The 15,316-nt window shown below is 40.3% G+C and overlaps 5 protein-coding genes across 5 annotated transcripts; 3 read left to right on the forward strand and 2 right to left on the reverse strand.

Annotated features, from left to right (window-relative positions):
- The first annotated feature begins 948 nt into the window (after positions 1 to 948).
- Positions 949 to 2,562, forward strand: LOC135162384 (chymotrypsin-1-like). The gene is made up of 4 exons (XM_064120777.1): positions 949 to 1,086; positions 1,170 to 1,489; positions 1,639 to 1,896; positions 1,999 to 2,562. The coding sequence occupies exons 1-4, from the start codon at positions 1,038 to 1,040 to the stop codon at positions 2,149 to 2,151; spliced, it is 780 nt and encodes a 259-aa protein (XP_063976847.1). The 5' UTR covers positions 949 to 1,037; the 3' UTR covers positions 2,152 to 2,562.
- On the reverse strand, positions 2,098 to 4,577 carry LOC135162376 (uncharacterized). Its single transcript, XM_064120763.1, has 4 exons — positions 4,377 to 4,577; positions 4,043 to 4,189; positions 3,516 to 3,976; positions 2,098 to 3,363 (listed from the first exon to the last, which is right to left on the reverse strand). Exons 2-4 carry the CDS (start codon positions 4,185 to 4,187, stop codon positions 2,554 to 2,556), a joined length of 1,416 nt encoding a protein of 471 aa, XP_063976833.1. The 5' UTR covers positions 4,188 to 4,189; positions 4,377 to 4,577; the 3' UTR covers positions 2,098 to 2,553.
- Positions 4,578 to 4,799: 222 nt separating this feature from the next.
- On the reverse strand, positions 4,800 to 8,088 carry LOC135162374 (uncharacterized). Its single transcript, XM_064120757.1, has 4 exons — positions 7,775 to 8,088; positions 6,514 to 6,669; positions 5,991 to 6,454; positions 4,800 to 5,917 (listed from the first exon to the last, which is right to left on the reverse strand). Exons 1-4 carry the CDS (start codon positions 7,806 to 7,808, stop codon positions 5,114 to 5,116), a joined length of 1,458 nt encoding a protein of 485 aa, XP_063976827.1. The 5' UTR covers positions 7,809 to 8,088; the 3' UTR covers positions 4,800 to 5,113.
- LOC135162380 (lipase 3-like) lies at positions 7,001 to 9,948 on the forward strand. Its single transcript, XM_064120771.1, has 6 exons — positions 7,001 to 7,369; positions 8,259 to 8,436; positions 8,521 to 8,876; positions 8,970 to 9,128; positions 9,363 to 9,590; positions 9,725 to 9,948. The coding sequence occupies exons 1-6, from the start codon at positions 7,169 to 7,171 to the stop codon at positions 9,881 to 9,883; spliced, it is 1,281 nt and encodes a 426-aa protein (XP_063976841.1). The 5' UTR covers positions 7,001 to 7,168; the 3' UTR covers positions 9,884 to 9,948.
- An 807-nt stretch (positions 9,949 to 10,755) lies between these two features.
- Positions 10,756 to 15,266, forward strand: LOC135162369 (mucin-2). The gene is made up of 3 exons (XM_064120744.1): positions 10,756 to 10,881; positions 12,095 to 14,051; positions 14,564 to 15,266. The coding sequence occupies exons 1-3, from the start codon at positions 10,879 to 10,881 to the stop codon at positions 14,944 to 14,946; spliced, it is 2,343 nt and encodes a 780-aa protein (XP_063976814.1). The 5' UTR covers positions 10,756 to 10,878; the 3' UTR covers positions 14,947 to 15,266.
- The last annotated feature ends 50 nt before the right edge of the window (positions 15,267 to 15,316 follow it).

Genomic DNA, 15,316 nt, shown 5'->3' on the forward strand with positions numbered 1-15,316 from the left:
TTCATATTTATGAATGAGGAGTGTTTCGAGAAGTCGCTTTTCATGGAAATAGGTTGAAACCACCTAATCTATTCCGCTCCTTGTATATTTTGTATTGTTCTTGTAATAAATTAAGGCAAAAATTAAAATAAAATTAAAATTAGTTTTTTTTATCGTGTTCAAATTCTCATGAAAATCTTTCTTACCGATTACAGTACCCAGTCTGCTCTAGTAATCAGTATCAATGGTATCTGTTGCCGATATAATAGGCGACATCTGTTGGATACCACCAACAGGACCGATCAAGAAGGTCCCCCATGAACCTGGTCGAGTGTCTCCCGCTCAAAATTTCGAAAAAATCAGAAAACGCGTCCCCCCCAGATTTTTTCTCCTTTGTAGTTATGCATACGTGCCTAATTCGGCGTTAATTAGCCCACAATTTTCCCCATTCAAAGATCACCTAATTGTTTCCCTGCCAATTTACGCGGGCGAATTATTTCCTTCTCACTTTTCCTCCCACCATTTTTTTCATCTGGAATTTTCTCCGGTTGAAAAGTTTCTCGTAAAAAATTTCCTAATCAAAATACTCCATTTTGTTATGCATGTGGGGAAGCATGTAGTGCCGCGAGACTGAATTTCAGCCCCGAATGAATCCCAAAACCCCCAATTTACCCTCGCGCGTTAAAAAAATTATTCTTTTCCCATTTTTCCATCGAAATACTTGATGCTATTTCCAGTTTCACTGCGACACTGTACAAACTACCACTGGAAAAATTTCCACGATTACTTTCCTGTCTACGATGACGAAAATCCGTTGACGCATCACCTATTCCCTGTGACGTCAAATATCCCAAGAATTTGCGGAAGTGCAAGGTGCGGAAGTTAATCAACTTTCCCATATGCAGAGTCGGAAGATTACAGAGGAAAATGCGATCACGCAATGGACCGTATAAAATGTCCGGAAATGAATTATAGGCCTCAGTTATCAATTTGCATTCGAGAGATCTTCTCCCAGCTACTTATTACATTTAGATTGAATTTCTGTGCATTAAAAAAAAATGTGTGGCCTATTATACGCCGTCCTACTAGTCCCTTCGATATTCATTGGTGAGTGTTTTCAATCCTTCTGTTTTATTTTATTTATCATACCATTATTTATCCCATGAAAGTGCTAATTTTGAAAATCGCAGGAACAAATGCTCACGTTATGAACCCTTGGAGGGGAATCGTTGGTGGAGTCACTGCAAGAGCCGGTGAATTCCCATACTTCGTGTCATTGAGAGATGAATACGGACACTTCTGCGGCGGTACCATAATCAGTCCTCTTCATGTACTCACCGCGGGTCATTGTTTATCTAAACTCGGGGCTCGGTTTTATGCTGCTAGTGGATTAACTTGGAGGGACGATTCTAATGCTATAATCAGCGAAGTCAGGTCCTTTCAACTTCATCCCGACTTTGTGGACTATACACCCAGTCGGGGGCTCAAAAATGACATTGCGGTTATTACGGTACATATAATTTAATAATAATATTTTTTCAACCCTCTCTTCCCGAAATGAGATAATTTCTAGTGAACTATCTTTCAAATCCATCCATTTACACTCATCTTTTGTCAAGATTTTTCCCTCATTTTAATATTAATTGTTTTCTAATTCAGTTGAAAAATAAACTCAATCTTGACGGGGTTCGACTGAGAGCATTGAAACTGCCAACTGAAGATTACGTTGATGGATCTATTGGTACAGCCATTGGCCTGGGAAAAATAAATTCAGTCTGGGACAAAGATTATACTAAACTTCCAAATCAAATTCAAAAATTGGAACTAGTAATCAAGGATGACGTCTGTCGGAAATTCGTGACTCGACCGTGGAGGGACGTATTGTGCGGAGTGAATCCAAGAGCAACGATATGTGGGGTAAGAAGACGAATATCGTTTTTTTTTTAAATTAATTAATAGACTAACTGAATACTAAATCAAAGGGAAAAAATTTTTTTGTATAATCTGTCACTTTTTTAGGGCGATAGCGGAAGTCCTTTGATCATTAACAACTTCGTCATTGGGGTTGCATCAGCTTCTGACTGCGAGATTGGAGAAGAAGGATTGTACGTCAATGTGTTCCATTACAAACGCTTTATTGAGAAAGTCATGGAGAGCAGTTACATTAATTAACGGCGGATATATTGTTGTATTTAAGTATTCCTCTATTTATGTATTTATTTATTCATTCGATTTCATCTGCCTATTTATTATATTTAGGTCATTTATTGTATTTAATAAATGATCGGTAACTTATTCTAAAAAATTATAAAGTGTCAATACGTGTTATATTACAATTCATCAATTTTAACATAAAACCCCACATATTTTGTAAAATGTTTTCCAAGCATAATCACTACAAATTTGAGGAATACAAAATATCATTTAATGACTAGACGGACATCATTGAAAGTCAAATTAAGTAAATCCTCATCTCAATCTACGATATCTTCAATTTTAAAATGACAGACAATCCTTTAAAAAATCTTCAATAACTTCAAGATCATGCTGCTAAAAGATAGAATAAAAAAATAGTTAAAACAATTGCCATGTAAAACATCTCCGGGGGGGAATGATAATCTCATCATTCGTATCATCTTCTGGCTCTGAATCTGATCCACACTGGTACTGAAATACGTAACTGGAATCGTACATGGGAGGGTTGTCGCAATAACGCGAGGGTCTATGAGGTTTAGATCTGTCGTTACCTGCCAGACTCTCGACTGTCAGCAGAACGGAGTCATTATAGCGGATCCAGGTACTGGCGACTTCCACGTCAACCAATATCGCAATTGGTATATTGTCTACGAATTTCTTGCTCACTTCATTGGCCGCCATCAGCACAGCAGAAGTGACACTTGTTCCTGTCACGACCAAAGTCTTTAATTCCGGAGAAACTTCCAGGAGAGCAATGAGTCCACTATCTCGGATGTTTAAGCAGTTGTGACAAATCAACATTTTTAGACTGGCAAATCCACTGAGGCAAACATCTGAGATGTTGAGCATGTAATGTAGACACAAATACCGGAGGTGCGATAATCGCCACAAGAACATGACACCAATATCGGTGACATAAGGGCAGAATATGAGATTCACTGTAGTCAATTGCTCGCAGCATTCTGATAGTATCGCGATAAAATTGTTGTCAACGGGGTAAACGCTGTCAAGTAACAGAGACTCCAAATTTACAAGACCGTAAAAAAAGAATTTTTCACTCTCAATGCTACAAAGGGAGAGAGCCAGGGTCCTTATATTGACATTACGATTTATCATGTTTTCCACCCAACCCTCCAGATGAAAGCCACTTAGCAGAAGATTGTGCAAGTTCTCCAAATAGTTGAGGTACTGGAGCAAAAAATTCACATGCATTGCTGACACTAGGAATCAACTGATTGAATTGATTTAAGTAATTTTGAGATAATTTGTAATTTTTGTGTACTTCGCACGGAGAAAAAATTGTACTTGATGAACATCAGAATCAACGCTTTTATACACACCTGATCAGAATCACGAGGAAAATTTACGTATTCTTCAACCTCATTTTTGTTTTGACTATCTCTTGTCATCAAATGGAGCTCCAGTAATTCCGGGGGCAATATCTTAAAAATGGCTGCTTGAGAATCGCTTGACATTTCTGTCAGGCAAAATTTTCTTAGAGTTGGAATTTCCGAAATACCGGACAGATCATTCCCAACTGGGGGAAGAGAGATGGTTAATTCTCTCAAAACCCGGCAGTATTTAAAAACAAAAGGAAGCATTGTATAATGACAAGGATTGCCAATTTTTAAGACCTTCAGATAATCTCCACATCTCTTGAGAAGCTTCGCGATGCTCTGAATGTTTTTCTGTTCAGATGATAGTGAATCATAATCAGTTCGGTGCTGCTCATGTTTCAGTAAATTGAGGCTCGTCACAGTTTTCCACGACTTGCGGCACAAAAACTTCCACCGCTTACAAACTGTGTAAAATAAAAAATAAAATAATATTTAAATTTTGCACAACACCATCCTTTCGATTTATTCACCTGCTTCTGCATTGAGTTTGTCTGCGAAAGAAAGATCCCTGAATATATTCTCCAGACAATTATCAGCTAGATTATTAATTGATACATTTCTCGATTGGTCGAAAAAGCTTGCAGCCTCTCTCCCTTGGTACCATAGCCGTTGCATAACTAGAAAAACACCGAATGCCATTTATCAGATAGTTCCCAAAATATTTTATAATAAATGGAACAGCAGCCCTTGCATTCGAGTCGAACGACAAAATTCCATTGGGCAGACAAATATTTCAAGGTTCATGGACAATGGCAGCAGATTATTTCTGTCTGTGGACATATGGTGAAAACTATTTTTTCCTACCTCAATTCTTGTGATGAGATGCCGGAGGAAAGTCGTAGCTAATTCCCAGATCTCGCCCAATTTTTCTCCTTTCAAAATAGTTATGTAATCCTTGACCAATCGCAACTGATTTTCTTCTTGGATTTTGGGACTTATCGGTGGATTTTGGACTTGGGCGCGAGGTTTTGTGTTGACGAGCGTCGCAATCACAATGACTTAGGCCGAGACGGCAGGAATATTTTCAGAATTTTATGGCATGATGGGATTGAGTCAATGTAAACAGACCAATAGGTATATAAGTTGATTAAATCGCCCCTTTGGAACTTATCCTAACTTACCTGATACCCCCGTGTTTATTGAATTGAAGAAAATTTGATATGGTCAGCAAACCCATTGAAGAACCTATTGAAGCACTTGTCCCATATGATATTTGACAGAGGAAAATTTATAGATTCAATAGTTTTTTTATTAAATAGTATCTCAAAATTTCTACAAACAATCCTGCTGCCGAGACTAAACTAAACAATTCAATATTATCGACATTTCTATTTTCACTGTATGGTACACAGACCCTCGAGATAAAACAATTAACTTAACAAATCAAATCAACCAGAACAGGTACTAATTCATACAATATTTGTCAAATTTGACCGATGTTTCTAAAAACTTAAATCCACATATGCATCAGTTCCCTTGACACTCTTCAACAACCCCGACCGTACATTTTCAAAAGCCTGCAATAACAACGGAAAGTTCAGTCAGTCCTCTGATTCAGGCGTTCCAGAAGGCGGTGTGCTCTCATAATCATCAGCAAAAAACCTTCGCCAATCATCGGGCTCAGAATCTATCCCATGTTCATACTCAAACTCATAATAAGAAGGATATGGATTATAATGTTTCGTACGAATCCGCAATGGGTCGACTGAATCATTTGTACCATCGATTACCAGCAAAGAGGAGTCATAAAACCCATGCGGATGCCTGATTATGGAGGCGTTGACCAAAAGGTAAAGCTGAATATTACTACTTCTGACCTTCGTCATTGTATTAGCTGCGGCAAGGATCTCCGGAGTAACAGCGGTCAACTGCAAATTCAAATACTCCAACGGAGGAAGAGTGTTAAGGTAAAATATCAATTCACCATCCCGTACGCACTGACAGCCCTGGCAGCTCAATTTTTTTAAACTGTGACATCCACTGAATGCAAAATCTGTTATACCCGGTACGAAATTAACAGTGAGCTCCTCGAGTTCATTCAGGAGCCACAAGTGCATCATACCTTCATCATCGAGGTTCGAACAGTAATTGAGATTCAGGTACTTCAATTTCGTGCAAGATGTTGATAACATTGTTAAGAATTCGGCGTCGACTTCAAGGACTCTTTCGACATTGACGTGCTCTAAAAACACGAGATGCGGAAAGAAGACATCGTCTCCAATAATTGAATTTGCAAGAGAGAGGTAGGTGAGTTCACCCTTTAGTCGTAGGATAGAATCCAAGGATTCTCGTAGATCAAAGTTCTCCAGGGACATCATTGCCACTTTCTTCAGATCTCGAATGTACTGGAGCAGAAGATTTAAACAGAAAATGAGTGAGATGAGGCTGATTTGGAGATAGGATAGTCGTCATACTCACGTAATGATAGCAGTGGGGTAGATAAACACGATTGCGATTGGCCGCATCGCTTTCTTGTGAAGGGCCCCTTAGATGAAGCTCATAAAGTTTAGGCCAAGCTAATACTCCAAGCTCATCCGAAGGAAGTACGTTACTCAATTTTTTTTGACAGAAGAACTCCAGACCATTGGCTTTTGGAGTATTATGGATATTTCGCCCATTGTGGTAAGCAGAGATTTCTAACTGGACTAACTTCTTGCAGTGCCTGGCAATAAATGAAATCATCGTGCAATGACAAGGGCTGCCAAGTTTCAAGATGGACAGGTACTGTCCACATCTTCTCAGAAGTCTTGCGATGCCCTGAATATTTTGGAACTGCAGTGGTAGCTTATCAAAATCAGTTGTGCCTAATGCGGCTCTGGCTAAATTTAAGCGCCTCATGCGGTACCATGCGAGCTTGGATACTCTCTTCCAACGCCTACAAACTGCCAATTAAGTCTGTATTCATATTGTGCCAGGAAAATGAACACCGCTCAGTTCTTACCTTGTTCTATAATGAGTTTTTCCCCGATAGAAAAGAGACAGAATATCCTGAACAGACAATCATCGTCCAGCATGTGAATAGCGGCACAGTCTTCTGAAATTGTCGACAGAGCTGGAGACGCATCGGCATCAGAGGATGGCGTTGCCACTCGAACACCTAATTAATCGTTGCATATTATTCCTCCGAAATTAATATCTGCACGTATTTAAGCTTAACAATTTTTATTAAAAATTCTCCCCTCTCTACAATTGTCAGGATGGGGTACGTGCGAAGATCTTCCGATGATTCTTTCGATTACTCCGGAAAGATTTTCATCAGAAAAAAATTTTTCAGCGCAGGGCCCGAAATCAATTGTCTAAAATCAAGTGGCGATTGGCAAGATCGCCTGATCACATTGGAATAGTAAACATCGTACATAAACATGAGTCATTAGACTTCGACCCGAGTGCGAGACGTAGGGCCGACGAATGAAGTGCGATTGTCGCATGCGAATAAGTGAACAACTCCCAGCAGTTCTACTGCGCCGGTGACATGCACTAGTTGCCATCAGCTGTACTCAACAGCACGTTCTCTTCACACGTGATCGAGTGTTATCGAATGTGTACATCATTATCGAACACATTACGTTTATAGTTATTTCATTGACTGGTGAATAATGACTTTTCATTCAACTTGTCTCGCACGCGTTGCCGGCAGTCTTTCGATACTTGTTTTTCTTATCGTAAATGTTGCGGGAATAAAACTTATCGAAACATCAATTTACTATGGGATGGATTACAAGATAAAAATTGTTGCAAATGATAAATTGGAATATTCTGGCGACAGATCGTATAATCCGGACGTGGACTTGTCGACGGTAAGTTTTTTTTTCGTGGATTTTAACGAATGGAAATTACTTATTAAGTCCCTAATTGATTGGTGACTCAATACCCTGAACCGCCAGTCCCAACAATGGGTGTCGATAATAACGGACACTGCAGGCATGTTTGAAAACTGAAGTATAAAATTCCAGGTTGAATTGAATTTTGATTTTCGAGAACTTCAGTATCGTTCTGGGTATTCCGATAATTTGATTGATTGGCTGGGAGATAATAACATCATTAACCCAGTTTCGAAGGTATATAATGGATATTTTCCATTGTCAACTACTGTGTACAGAAAATATAAATACACAACTGAAGGTCTACGGGCGATAAGAAATAGTTCTTGCAGGAACGTGTACCAAATTCCGTTGAAAGTAAAAATAATCGCGATTGCTTACCTGATTGGCCACCAGATGTTGAGGGAATGTCCATGTCGATTCTAAGCTGTCGCCCTAGATTGCTCCAACTTTTTACAAAAGTAACAATATATGTGTTTTATCGATGATAATTTCTGTTTTCAATTCTCTTCTGAAACCTTTCTCTTACTGATCACATTCAAAATTTTCCTCGGATTCGACAGTTCTTGCCGGAATTAAATATCCTACTCCGAAGCCAGCGACAGGATTCCTAGATATTGGGGTATTCAATCTGCCCGTAAATGGCGCTCTTATAAAATCATCCCCCCCAAAATTTTCATCGCCAATTCCCGCCCACTTTACGCCAGAAAATTAGGGAAAATTATTAACTGTAAAAAATCCAGCGTAGAAACGATTAAAACATGAGGAATCGTTGACTGATCGATCGTTGGTGATCGAACCCCTTTATCGAAGATAGATGATTCAATTGCATAATTTAATTTGATGCAGAGAGATTTTTTTTCAGCCGGAAATGATACGTCGAGCGGGATATCCTGCGGAGGCCCATACGGTCGAAACAGAGGATGGATATCTCCTGACTATCCACAGGATTCCTAATAAAACAGGATACCCAATATTCCTGCAGCACGGTCTCATGAGCAGTTCCGCCGATTGGGTGATCTTGGGGAAAGGCCGAGCTCTCCGTAAATCATTAATCCCTGATTACCTTTATGAACAATATCGTTATGACAAAATTACAATGAATTATTCATCATGACCTGTTTTAGCATATTTCTTGGCGGACCTGGGGTACGATGTGTGGCTCGGAAATTACAGGGGCAATACATACTCCTCCGGGCATGTCCGATTGTCCACGAGTTCCCCGGAATATTGGGACTACTCCTGGCACGAAATGGGAATTCATGATTTACCAGCAATGATAAATTACGTTACTAATTACAAAAACGAGCAAGTGATTTACATTGGCCACTCGATGGGAACAACCGGGAGTTTTGTTATGGCAGCCGAACGGCCCGAAATGCATAAAAAAATTCGGCTGATGATGAGCTTTGCACCAGTGGCCCACATGACTCACATAAAAAGTCCCATTCGTATTTTCGCGCCTTATGCACATCAAATAGAAGTTAGTCCCTACTTCTATATACGACTTAATCCTTAAGGATGTCCGATTACTCTGCTTATATAGTGTTGAGATTTACCAATTTTCTGTTCGAAGCTCATCGAAAAGTTCTTCAGTCTCAACAAATTTCTCCCTCGAGACTGGATAATGAAGCTCATTGCGAAATACGGCTGTGCCCTGACTACGAAAGAGGAGAAAGTATGCGAAAATGCGATGTTTGCGATAAGTGGATTCGATGCAGCGCAGTTTGACTTGGTTAGTTAAATTGGATAATATACGAAAGCTCTATGAACAATTGAATTATAAATGTCCCACATTAACAGAACTAATCAATGGACGTAACACTGTGGGCTAAAATTTGACAATTTAACATTTTTTCGATTAAAAATTATTCTGAACGTGAATAATTTTTTTCTAACGCTCCATTCGTCTGATTTTATACCTAATTAAATTTTAATTTGATTCGATAGTGCGTTTAAATGCTTTCAGAGTCTTCTTCCGGTTATTACGAGTCACGACCCAGCAGGTGCATCGACGAAGACGGTGGTTCATTATCTTCAGGAAGTGACCTCTGGAAGATTCGGCCAATACGATTATGGATCACCAAAGAATATCGAGAAGTACAACTCAAGCACTCCACCTGATTATGATGTGTCAAAGATGACTATTCCGATCGCGTTTTTCTACGGTCTCAATGATTGGCTAGCAGCTGTCCAGGTAAACGCGATAATCGTGAATAATTAATTTTTATAAACATAAAAAAATACTGGTTGTCCGTCAATATGTTTTAGATATTGAAAAGTTTTTTCCAATGCACTGACGCCAGTGAATTAATCTCCACTTTATTTCAGGACGTGGAAGAATTCTACAAGAGTTTACCTAATGTCATTAAGATCGTACGAGTTAATTACACGATGTTCAATCACTTGGACTTCTTATGGGCAACGGAGGCTACGCAATTATTGTACAATCAAGTACTTGATCTCATTCATGAAACCCTTAGAGGATGAAATATTCTTCGACATTTTGTAATGCCTATTGATATATTAGACTGACAAGTCTTTTTTTAATGTTAGCATTAAGTCTTGATGGAAATATTTTTAAATCAAATTTACCAACAGTCATCACTGTGACATTACTATAGATCCGTTAGATGGCTCGGGTATCGAGCGATTGTGAGAATCTCTTTATTTACCTCAAGAGAGAATGGGATTTATCACATCGGGAACTGCTGTACCGGTGAAGTAAATAATGCGCGTGCGCATGGGTTTAGAAATTTCGAAATTGTAATCTTTGCAATGGGCATAGGATCAACCAAAACTGTATTATTATGTGTAATAACACTATGAATTAAAACTCATTGAAAAAACAATATTAAACCATTAGTTAATTTTTATTAATTGAACAAGACTTAAGAGCCAACTCCTAGAGACAGTTTTTCATTTAATTACGATAATTTCTAGCAAATAATTTCGGAATAATAATCAACAAGTAATATAAGCATAAAAATGTATAATTAATCAATATAATAAAATTTGGAAACATAACAAAGTTGATTTGATAAATTTACACATATCAAAAATACTTGGATATCCATAAGGGTGAATGAAAATCTAAATAAAAACGTCAATAAATCAGCGCCCAGGTCATGCCACTGACGACCCGATTTCAACTCAGCAATGCTCCGACTTTCCATTTTCCTCCGCATTAACATTTTTGAATAAAGAACCTAACATCTTTTTTTCGTGCTATACCGGGCGCCTCTGCGTCGAAAGCAAAGGAAAGTGACATCGGGAGAATCTATGATGTTCAAATAGGTGGACCTTGGAGTACACGAGCCTCGGAGATAGAACTCATTGAATCGGCATCGGTGGAGGGTACATGTAGGAGGTGCAGAGGGAGAATCGACGAGATAGGGAGAGAGTTTGAAAGTAGGCCTCCAGCAGTGGCCTCAGTTCCTCCAGTCAGTTGTCGCTTGCGTCTTCGGACGATTGGATATACCGCAATGGTAAGTTTATAATTTTTTCATGCGTTTCATTCAGAACAACCGGTTACCCTCGGACCAATCGTTATTTGCAAACGTGATTAAAAATTATTTGACGTTTGTTGGACAAGTGAGCAATAGCTCGGGTGAGGGATTTTCGTGGTTCTTTTGTCGCAATTTTTGTAGCGAATGGCTCTTGTATTTTTATCAATGAAAGTTGATGGAGATTATGCCGGTTTCGCACTATTAGTCACCGGTATTTCATGCTTTCGGCCTTCCGAGCATTAAAACGAGGAAATTTCAGTGGATTTTCAGGATTTCCGCGGCACGTGGGTAAGAATGAAAGTTACTTTCATTCTCATTAATGTGTCAAGGATTAGGTCGAGTTGATACTAGGGCTTGATTTTTTAGAGTGTTTTTAGAAGGGCCTCAGAGGAATGTCATATTTTTTCAATCGCGAGAAGTTTCCAAATTTTCAGCGGTAATTTTAGTGAAAAAACCTGGCTCGTGCGCTGCGGATAGAGTCAAAATGATCATCTCTAATTGTCTTGAAAATTGATTCCGTGAAATTCAATGACGGAAAGCCATCAGGATAAGGGTAATGATAGCTAATGAGGGGGTAATGAGAGTCCACATCAATGTTGGAAACAGTTGCGTTATAACGAATGGACTTTCTCGAGTAGTCAAGGACCTTTTTTACTACTGCTGTGATCATCTCATATTTACGAACAGTAAATATTGAATGGAATAATTTTTTCGATACTCCACTAATATTGGCGAGTTATTATCGAATGGAAAAACATCAATATAATTTCATCCGTGTGAATAAACACATAATTAGACGAATAAGCCGAGGATTTGCATAAAAGTTCCAATAGCCCATTAGAATAATTCAAAGGAACTGTGCAATATGCTCATGGGCAACGATGATGAGCCAGTTTTTATCGACCTATTGCTGAAATCTGAATAGATGGTTCAAGGACTTGATCGCCCGCCAAGACCAAATGTCGGTCAGTTTTTATAGAGATAATTATGGAAGCGAAATCATTCTTCGTTGAAAAAGCGGAATCTAGGGCGTGTTAACGGCAAATGTGGAGAGTCGATGCGACGTGTCATTGAAATGACATATGCTAAGATCGATGATGAAATTTAAAAAAACCCAACCGACCCGCAAAACCATGGAGATCTTTCAGAAGATATTCAAAACGATGATAATTTGTTTTTGCAAAACTTTCAGATGCTCCTCCTATACTTCCTTTCCCTCTTCACCCTCGGAAGATGCCTAGATCCGCTGCCCTCTAAGCTCGAGATTGAATCCTCCATCAACCGGACGATCGACGAGGTAGAACGTCTGATTCAATCCGACCAGAGCCTCCCCAGACTCTCCCGCAGTCAAATAGTTGAGATCCTCCAGAACATCACATCGAAGGACATGAAGAACTACGAGGAATCCATCGAGCAGATGCGCTCCGACTATCAACGAGCCCTGATGGTCGTCCTGCCTTACAACTCCAAAGACTCAGCAGGTGAGGACCTCCAGGATTTATACACAAAACCGCCAATGGTTCAGGTAATCCCAGATTCCGAAATCATGTTGCCATTCGCATCGATCCAAGAGGAGCCACTCCCCTCCACCAGGAGCAACATCAATCTGATTAATCCCAGGGGACAGGATGACTCGAAGCTCGCCACACCGTCCCATCAACACAAGAACCACCGGAACTCCTACTCAGACTTCAAAACAACTGGAAATCCAGAGAAGTTCACGTTAAATCAAAATAATCTATTGAAGAGGAACAATCAGAAGGCCCAAACGGCCCAGAAATCACAGCTAGAGGTGACGTACAGCAGCCACTCGACCGAAAGATCAACAACGCCATCGGAATATGCCTCCTCAACAATCCCAGCCACTCGTTCAACCAACATCTTGACATCCGATCAATGGAGATATAACGCACCTCCATCAACAACTTCTAAACCTAGAACCACTGCCCCACAACGAACAACAGTCTCTCCAACAGCATCACCGACCAAGAAACCTGTGAAGACAGCTGTCAAGAGCAAACCCTTCCTTCCGACTGTGATATCAGCATTTCCGACCCTGGGCACCTTCGCCAAACCCACAGCAGTGAAAACAACAGCAGTACCCGAAGAAGCGACCTTCAACATGGCTGATATGGATATGCTGAATGATGCTCCTCCAGCACCTCTGTACGTCACTCCCTTGAGTTCATCTCCTTCCCACGGAACAGCTTCTACTCAGCAACAGACAACACCGATGAGAGAGGAAGTGGCTAATCTTCTTGCAGCTATCGGTCTTCAGCCGAGTCCATCAAAGATCAAGACGAATGCGGCTTTCGGTGGAGCGTCCCAGGGTGACGTTCTCGGAGAAGACTTTGCAATTCCAGACACCAACTTCATTCCCAGCAAAACAGTGGGACTGACATCAACCAGCCCGGACTTACCATCACTAGGGCATCAAAATACTTTTGACAATGGCCAATCAGATCTGCAAAAGGGTGTCAGCAATCTTTCCCCAGAGCTGCAGTCGTTGTTCCAGAGGTTTGGACTGCCGGTATCAGGAAAAGAACCGGGAATATCGACAACAACTAGAAAGCCAGAATCGGAAATCAGGTATCCGACTACCATTGACTCCTGGAGAGCATTCAGACCTCTGCCTACTTCCGAGATCAAAGACGAAGGGATGAGGAGCTTCTTGGCTACATTTGGACTCGGCGAGGTGCGGGAACAGAAGGCTATGAAGACCACGACTGAAGCGGCTTCTGTGATAGAAGCTGTGCCTGATAACATGAAGAGCATCTTGGAGAATATCGGCTTAATCACAAGGTCGAGAGCTTCAGGGGGAACGGAGTTACCAGGAACGACGCAGAAGCCCTCGAAGCTCCATATTTTCAAGCCGCACGAGACCCAGATCGGCGATGAGATGCAGAAGAACAAGATCAATGAGCTTTTGGATACAGTGAAACTTGTACAGGAGGGAAAGGCTGGCGTTGATGATGTCCGTGATGCCGCAAATCGACTGCTCACGACCACAAAAACTCTTCAAGGGGCACCGGATGCAGTTAGTCTCGAGGAGATCCTGCAGATGTATAATCAAGATTTGAGGAAGGAGGTGAAGAGGCAGGAGAACAAGGATAATGATGACGATGATCTAGGGGATGTGGCAATGAGTGGTATTAAGAGATTGATGTTTTATCTTTTGGGAAGTTCGAAATGGTGGATTGACAGAATCATTGGTGGTTTAAGTTGGATGAAGGGGGTGATAACTAATGTGACTAACAGAATTGGAGGGCCCGGAGGATGAGCTTATTAATGATTCGTGCTAATCCACATGCATGTTTCAGGGCATGTTTTGCATTACGAGTGTGTAACAGGTTGAACGAAAATGGTATGTTGAGATTCCTAGTACCTAATGCATGACAAGTGTGAATGGATCAATGTGACCAGTAATAACTATGAGCGATTTTCATTTTTTTTTATAATTTTCAATTCAGAACTCGAAAATCTGGGGCTGATCATAAGGTTGAGATGTTCACTATTGATCAGGTTCTCTTGTATGAATGTAATGAAGTGATGAAATCAGATACACTCCATACCATGAATGAGCTACTAATTAACATATGTTTCCTAATTTTTATTATAAGAAGATAAATGAAAAATTGGTTTGTGGCTTAATTTCCAACAGATTCAGATGACAATGAGATGTCCGCGTCCGATCCATCCGAGAGTACAATGACAACGAATGCGACTTCTCCAGCGGTCACTACACCCTCTCCAGATCCCATTGGAGACGCCGATGGTGATGGTCGCGTTGTGAATAGCACCCCGGCAACACCGAATTCATCGCCGGCGGACGGTCCCAGTCTCGACGACCTCGCGGACTCCTTCGGCGGTACCACAGCAGCACCAGATCCCGTCTTGCCAACACCCAGACGATCGGGATTGTACTTCTTGGTCGACTGGAACACTTTCTTGGAAGTGGGTGAGGAAGACAAGGACAAGGTGAATCTCAGATTTTCGCCGAATGCGGGAGATAGAACCAGATTTATTCCTGTAGTTATACCTTGATCCGTCTGTGAGTTGATCCTACAGCGATCGTGATCACCCATTGCATAATATTATATGTAATGAGGCAAAATTGTCATACATAACGCAACCGCCGATGCATTAATATCATGGGTCACGCAGATTTTATTTGTTATTCTTGCTCAACGCTGTAATTAAGTGGAAGAGAAAAAAAATCAAAGATTAAGGATTTCCTTTAGCCCCTAGAATATGAGATGTAATATATTATTTAATCTGGAAAGTGTGTAATTTACAAGTTTAGCCTATAATACGTAAAAGTATTTATAATTAACTCTGTTGTAATAAAACATCATTTTAGTTGAGATTTTTTTGTGTGGCAGAGCAACTAAACATGATCTACAAAGTTAAGATC

Source organism: Diachasmimorpha longicaudata, chromosome 5 (genome assembly GCF_034640455.1).
Source record: "Diachasmimorpha longicaudata isolate KC_UGA_2023 chromosome 5, iyDiaLong2, whole genome shotgun sequence".
In the NCBI taxonomy this organism is placed as follows: Eukaryota; Metazoa; Arthropoda; class Insecta; order Hymenoptera; family Braconidae; genus Diachasmimorpha; species Diachasmimorpha longicaudata.

Coding starts and splice junctions, on each gene's coding strand:
- LOC135162374 (XM_064120757.1), bottom strand. CDS start 7,808: ATGGACATTCCCTCAACATCTGGTGGCCAATCAG. Junction 6,670..7,774: donor AACATCTGGTGGCCAATCAG/GTAAGCAATCGC, acceptor ACGATTAATTAG/GTGTTCGAGTGGCAACGCCA. Junction 5,918..5,990: donor TACCCCACTGCTATCATTAC/GTGAGTATGACG, acceptor CTTCTGCTCCAG/TACATTCGAGATCTGAAGAA.
- LOC135162376 (XM_064120763.1), bottom strand. CDS start 4,187: ATGCAACGGCTATGGTACCAAGGGAGAGAGGCTGCAAGCTTTTTCGAC. Junction 3,977..4,042: donor CAAACTCAATGCAGAAGCAG/GTGAATAAATCG, acceptor TATTTTACACAG/TTTGTAAGCGGTGGAAGTTT. Junction 3,364..3,515: donor TTCCTCGTGATTCTGATCAG/GTGTGTATAAAA, acceptor TTTTTGCTCCAG/TACCTCAACTATTTGGAGAA.
- LOC135162380 (XM_064120771.1), top strand. CDS start 7,169: ATGACTTTTCATTCAACTTGTCTCGCACGCGTTGCCGGCAGTCTTTCG. Junction 8,437..8,520: donor GGGGAAAGGCCGAGCTCTCC/GTAAATCATTAA, acceptor GACCTGTTTTAG/CATATTTCTTGGCGGACCTG. Junction 8,877..8,969: donor CTTATGCACATCAAATAGAA/GTTAGTCCCTAC, acceptor TTCTGTTCGAAG/CTCATCGAAAAGTTCTTCAG.
- LOC135162384 (XM_064120777.1), top strand. CDS start 1,038: ATGTGTGGCCTATTATACGCCGTCCTACTAGTCCCTTCGATATTCATT. Junction 1,087..1,169: donor AGTCCCTTCGATATTCATTG/GTGAGTGTTTTC, acceptor TGAAAATCGCAG/GAACAAATGCTCACGTTATG. Junction 1,490..1,638: donor ATGACATTGCGGTTATTACG/GTACATATAATT, acceptor TTTCTAATTCAG/TTGAAAAATAAACTCAATCT.
- LOC135162369 (XM_064120744.1), top strand. Junction 14,052..14,563: donor AGGGGATGTGGCAATGAGTG/GTATTAAGAGAT, acceptor AATTTCCAACAG/ATTCAGATGACAATGAGATG.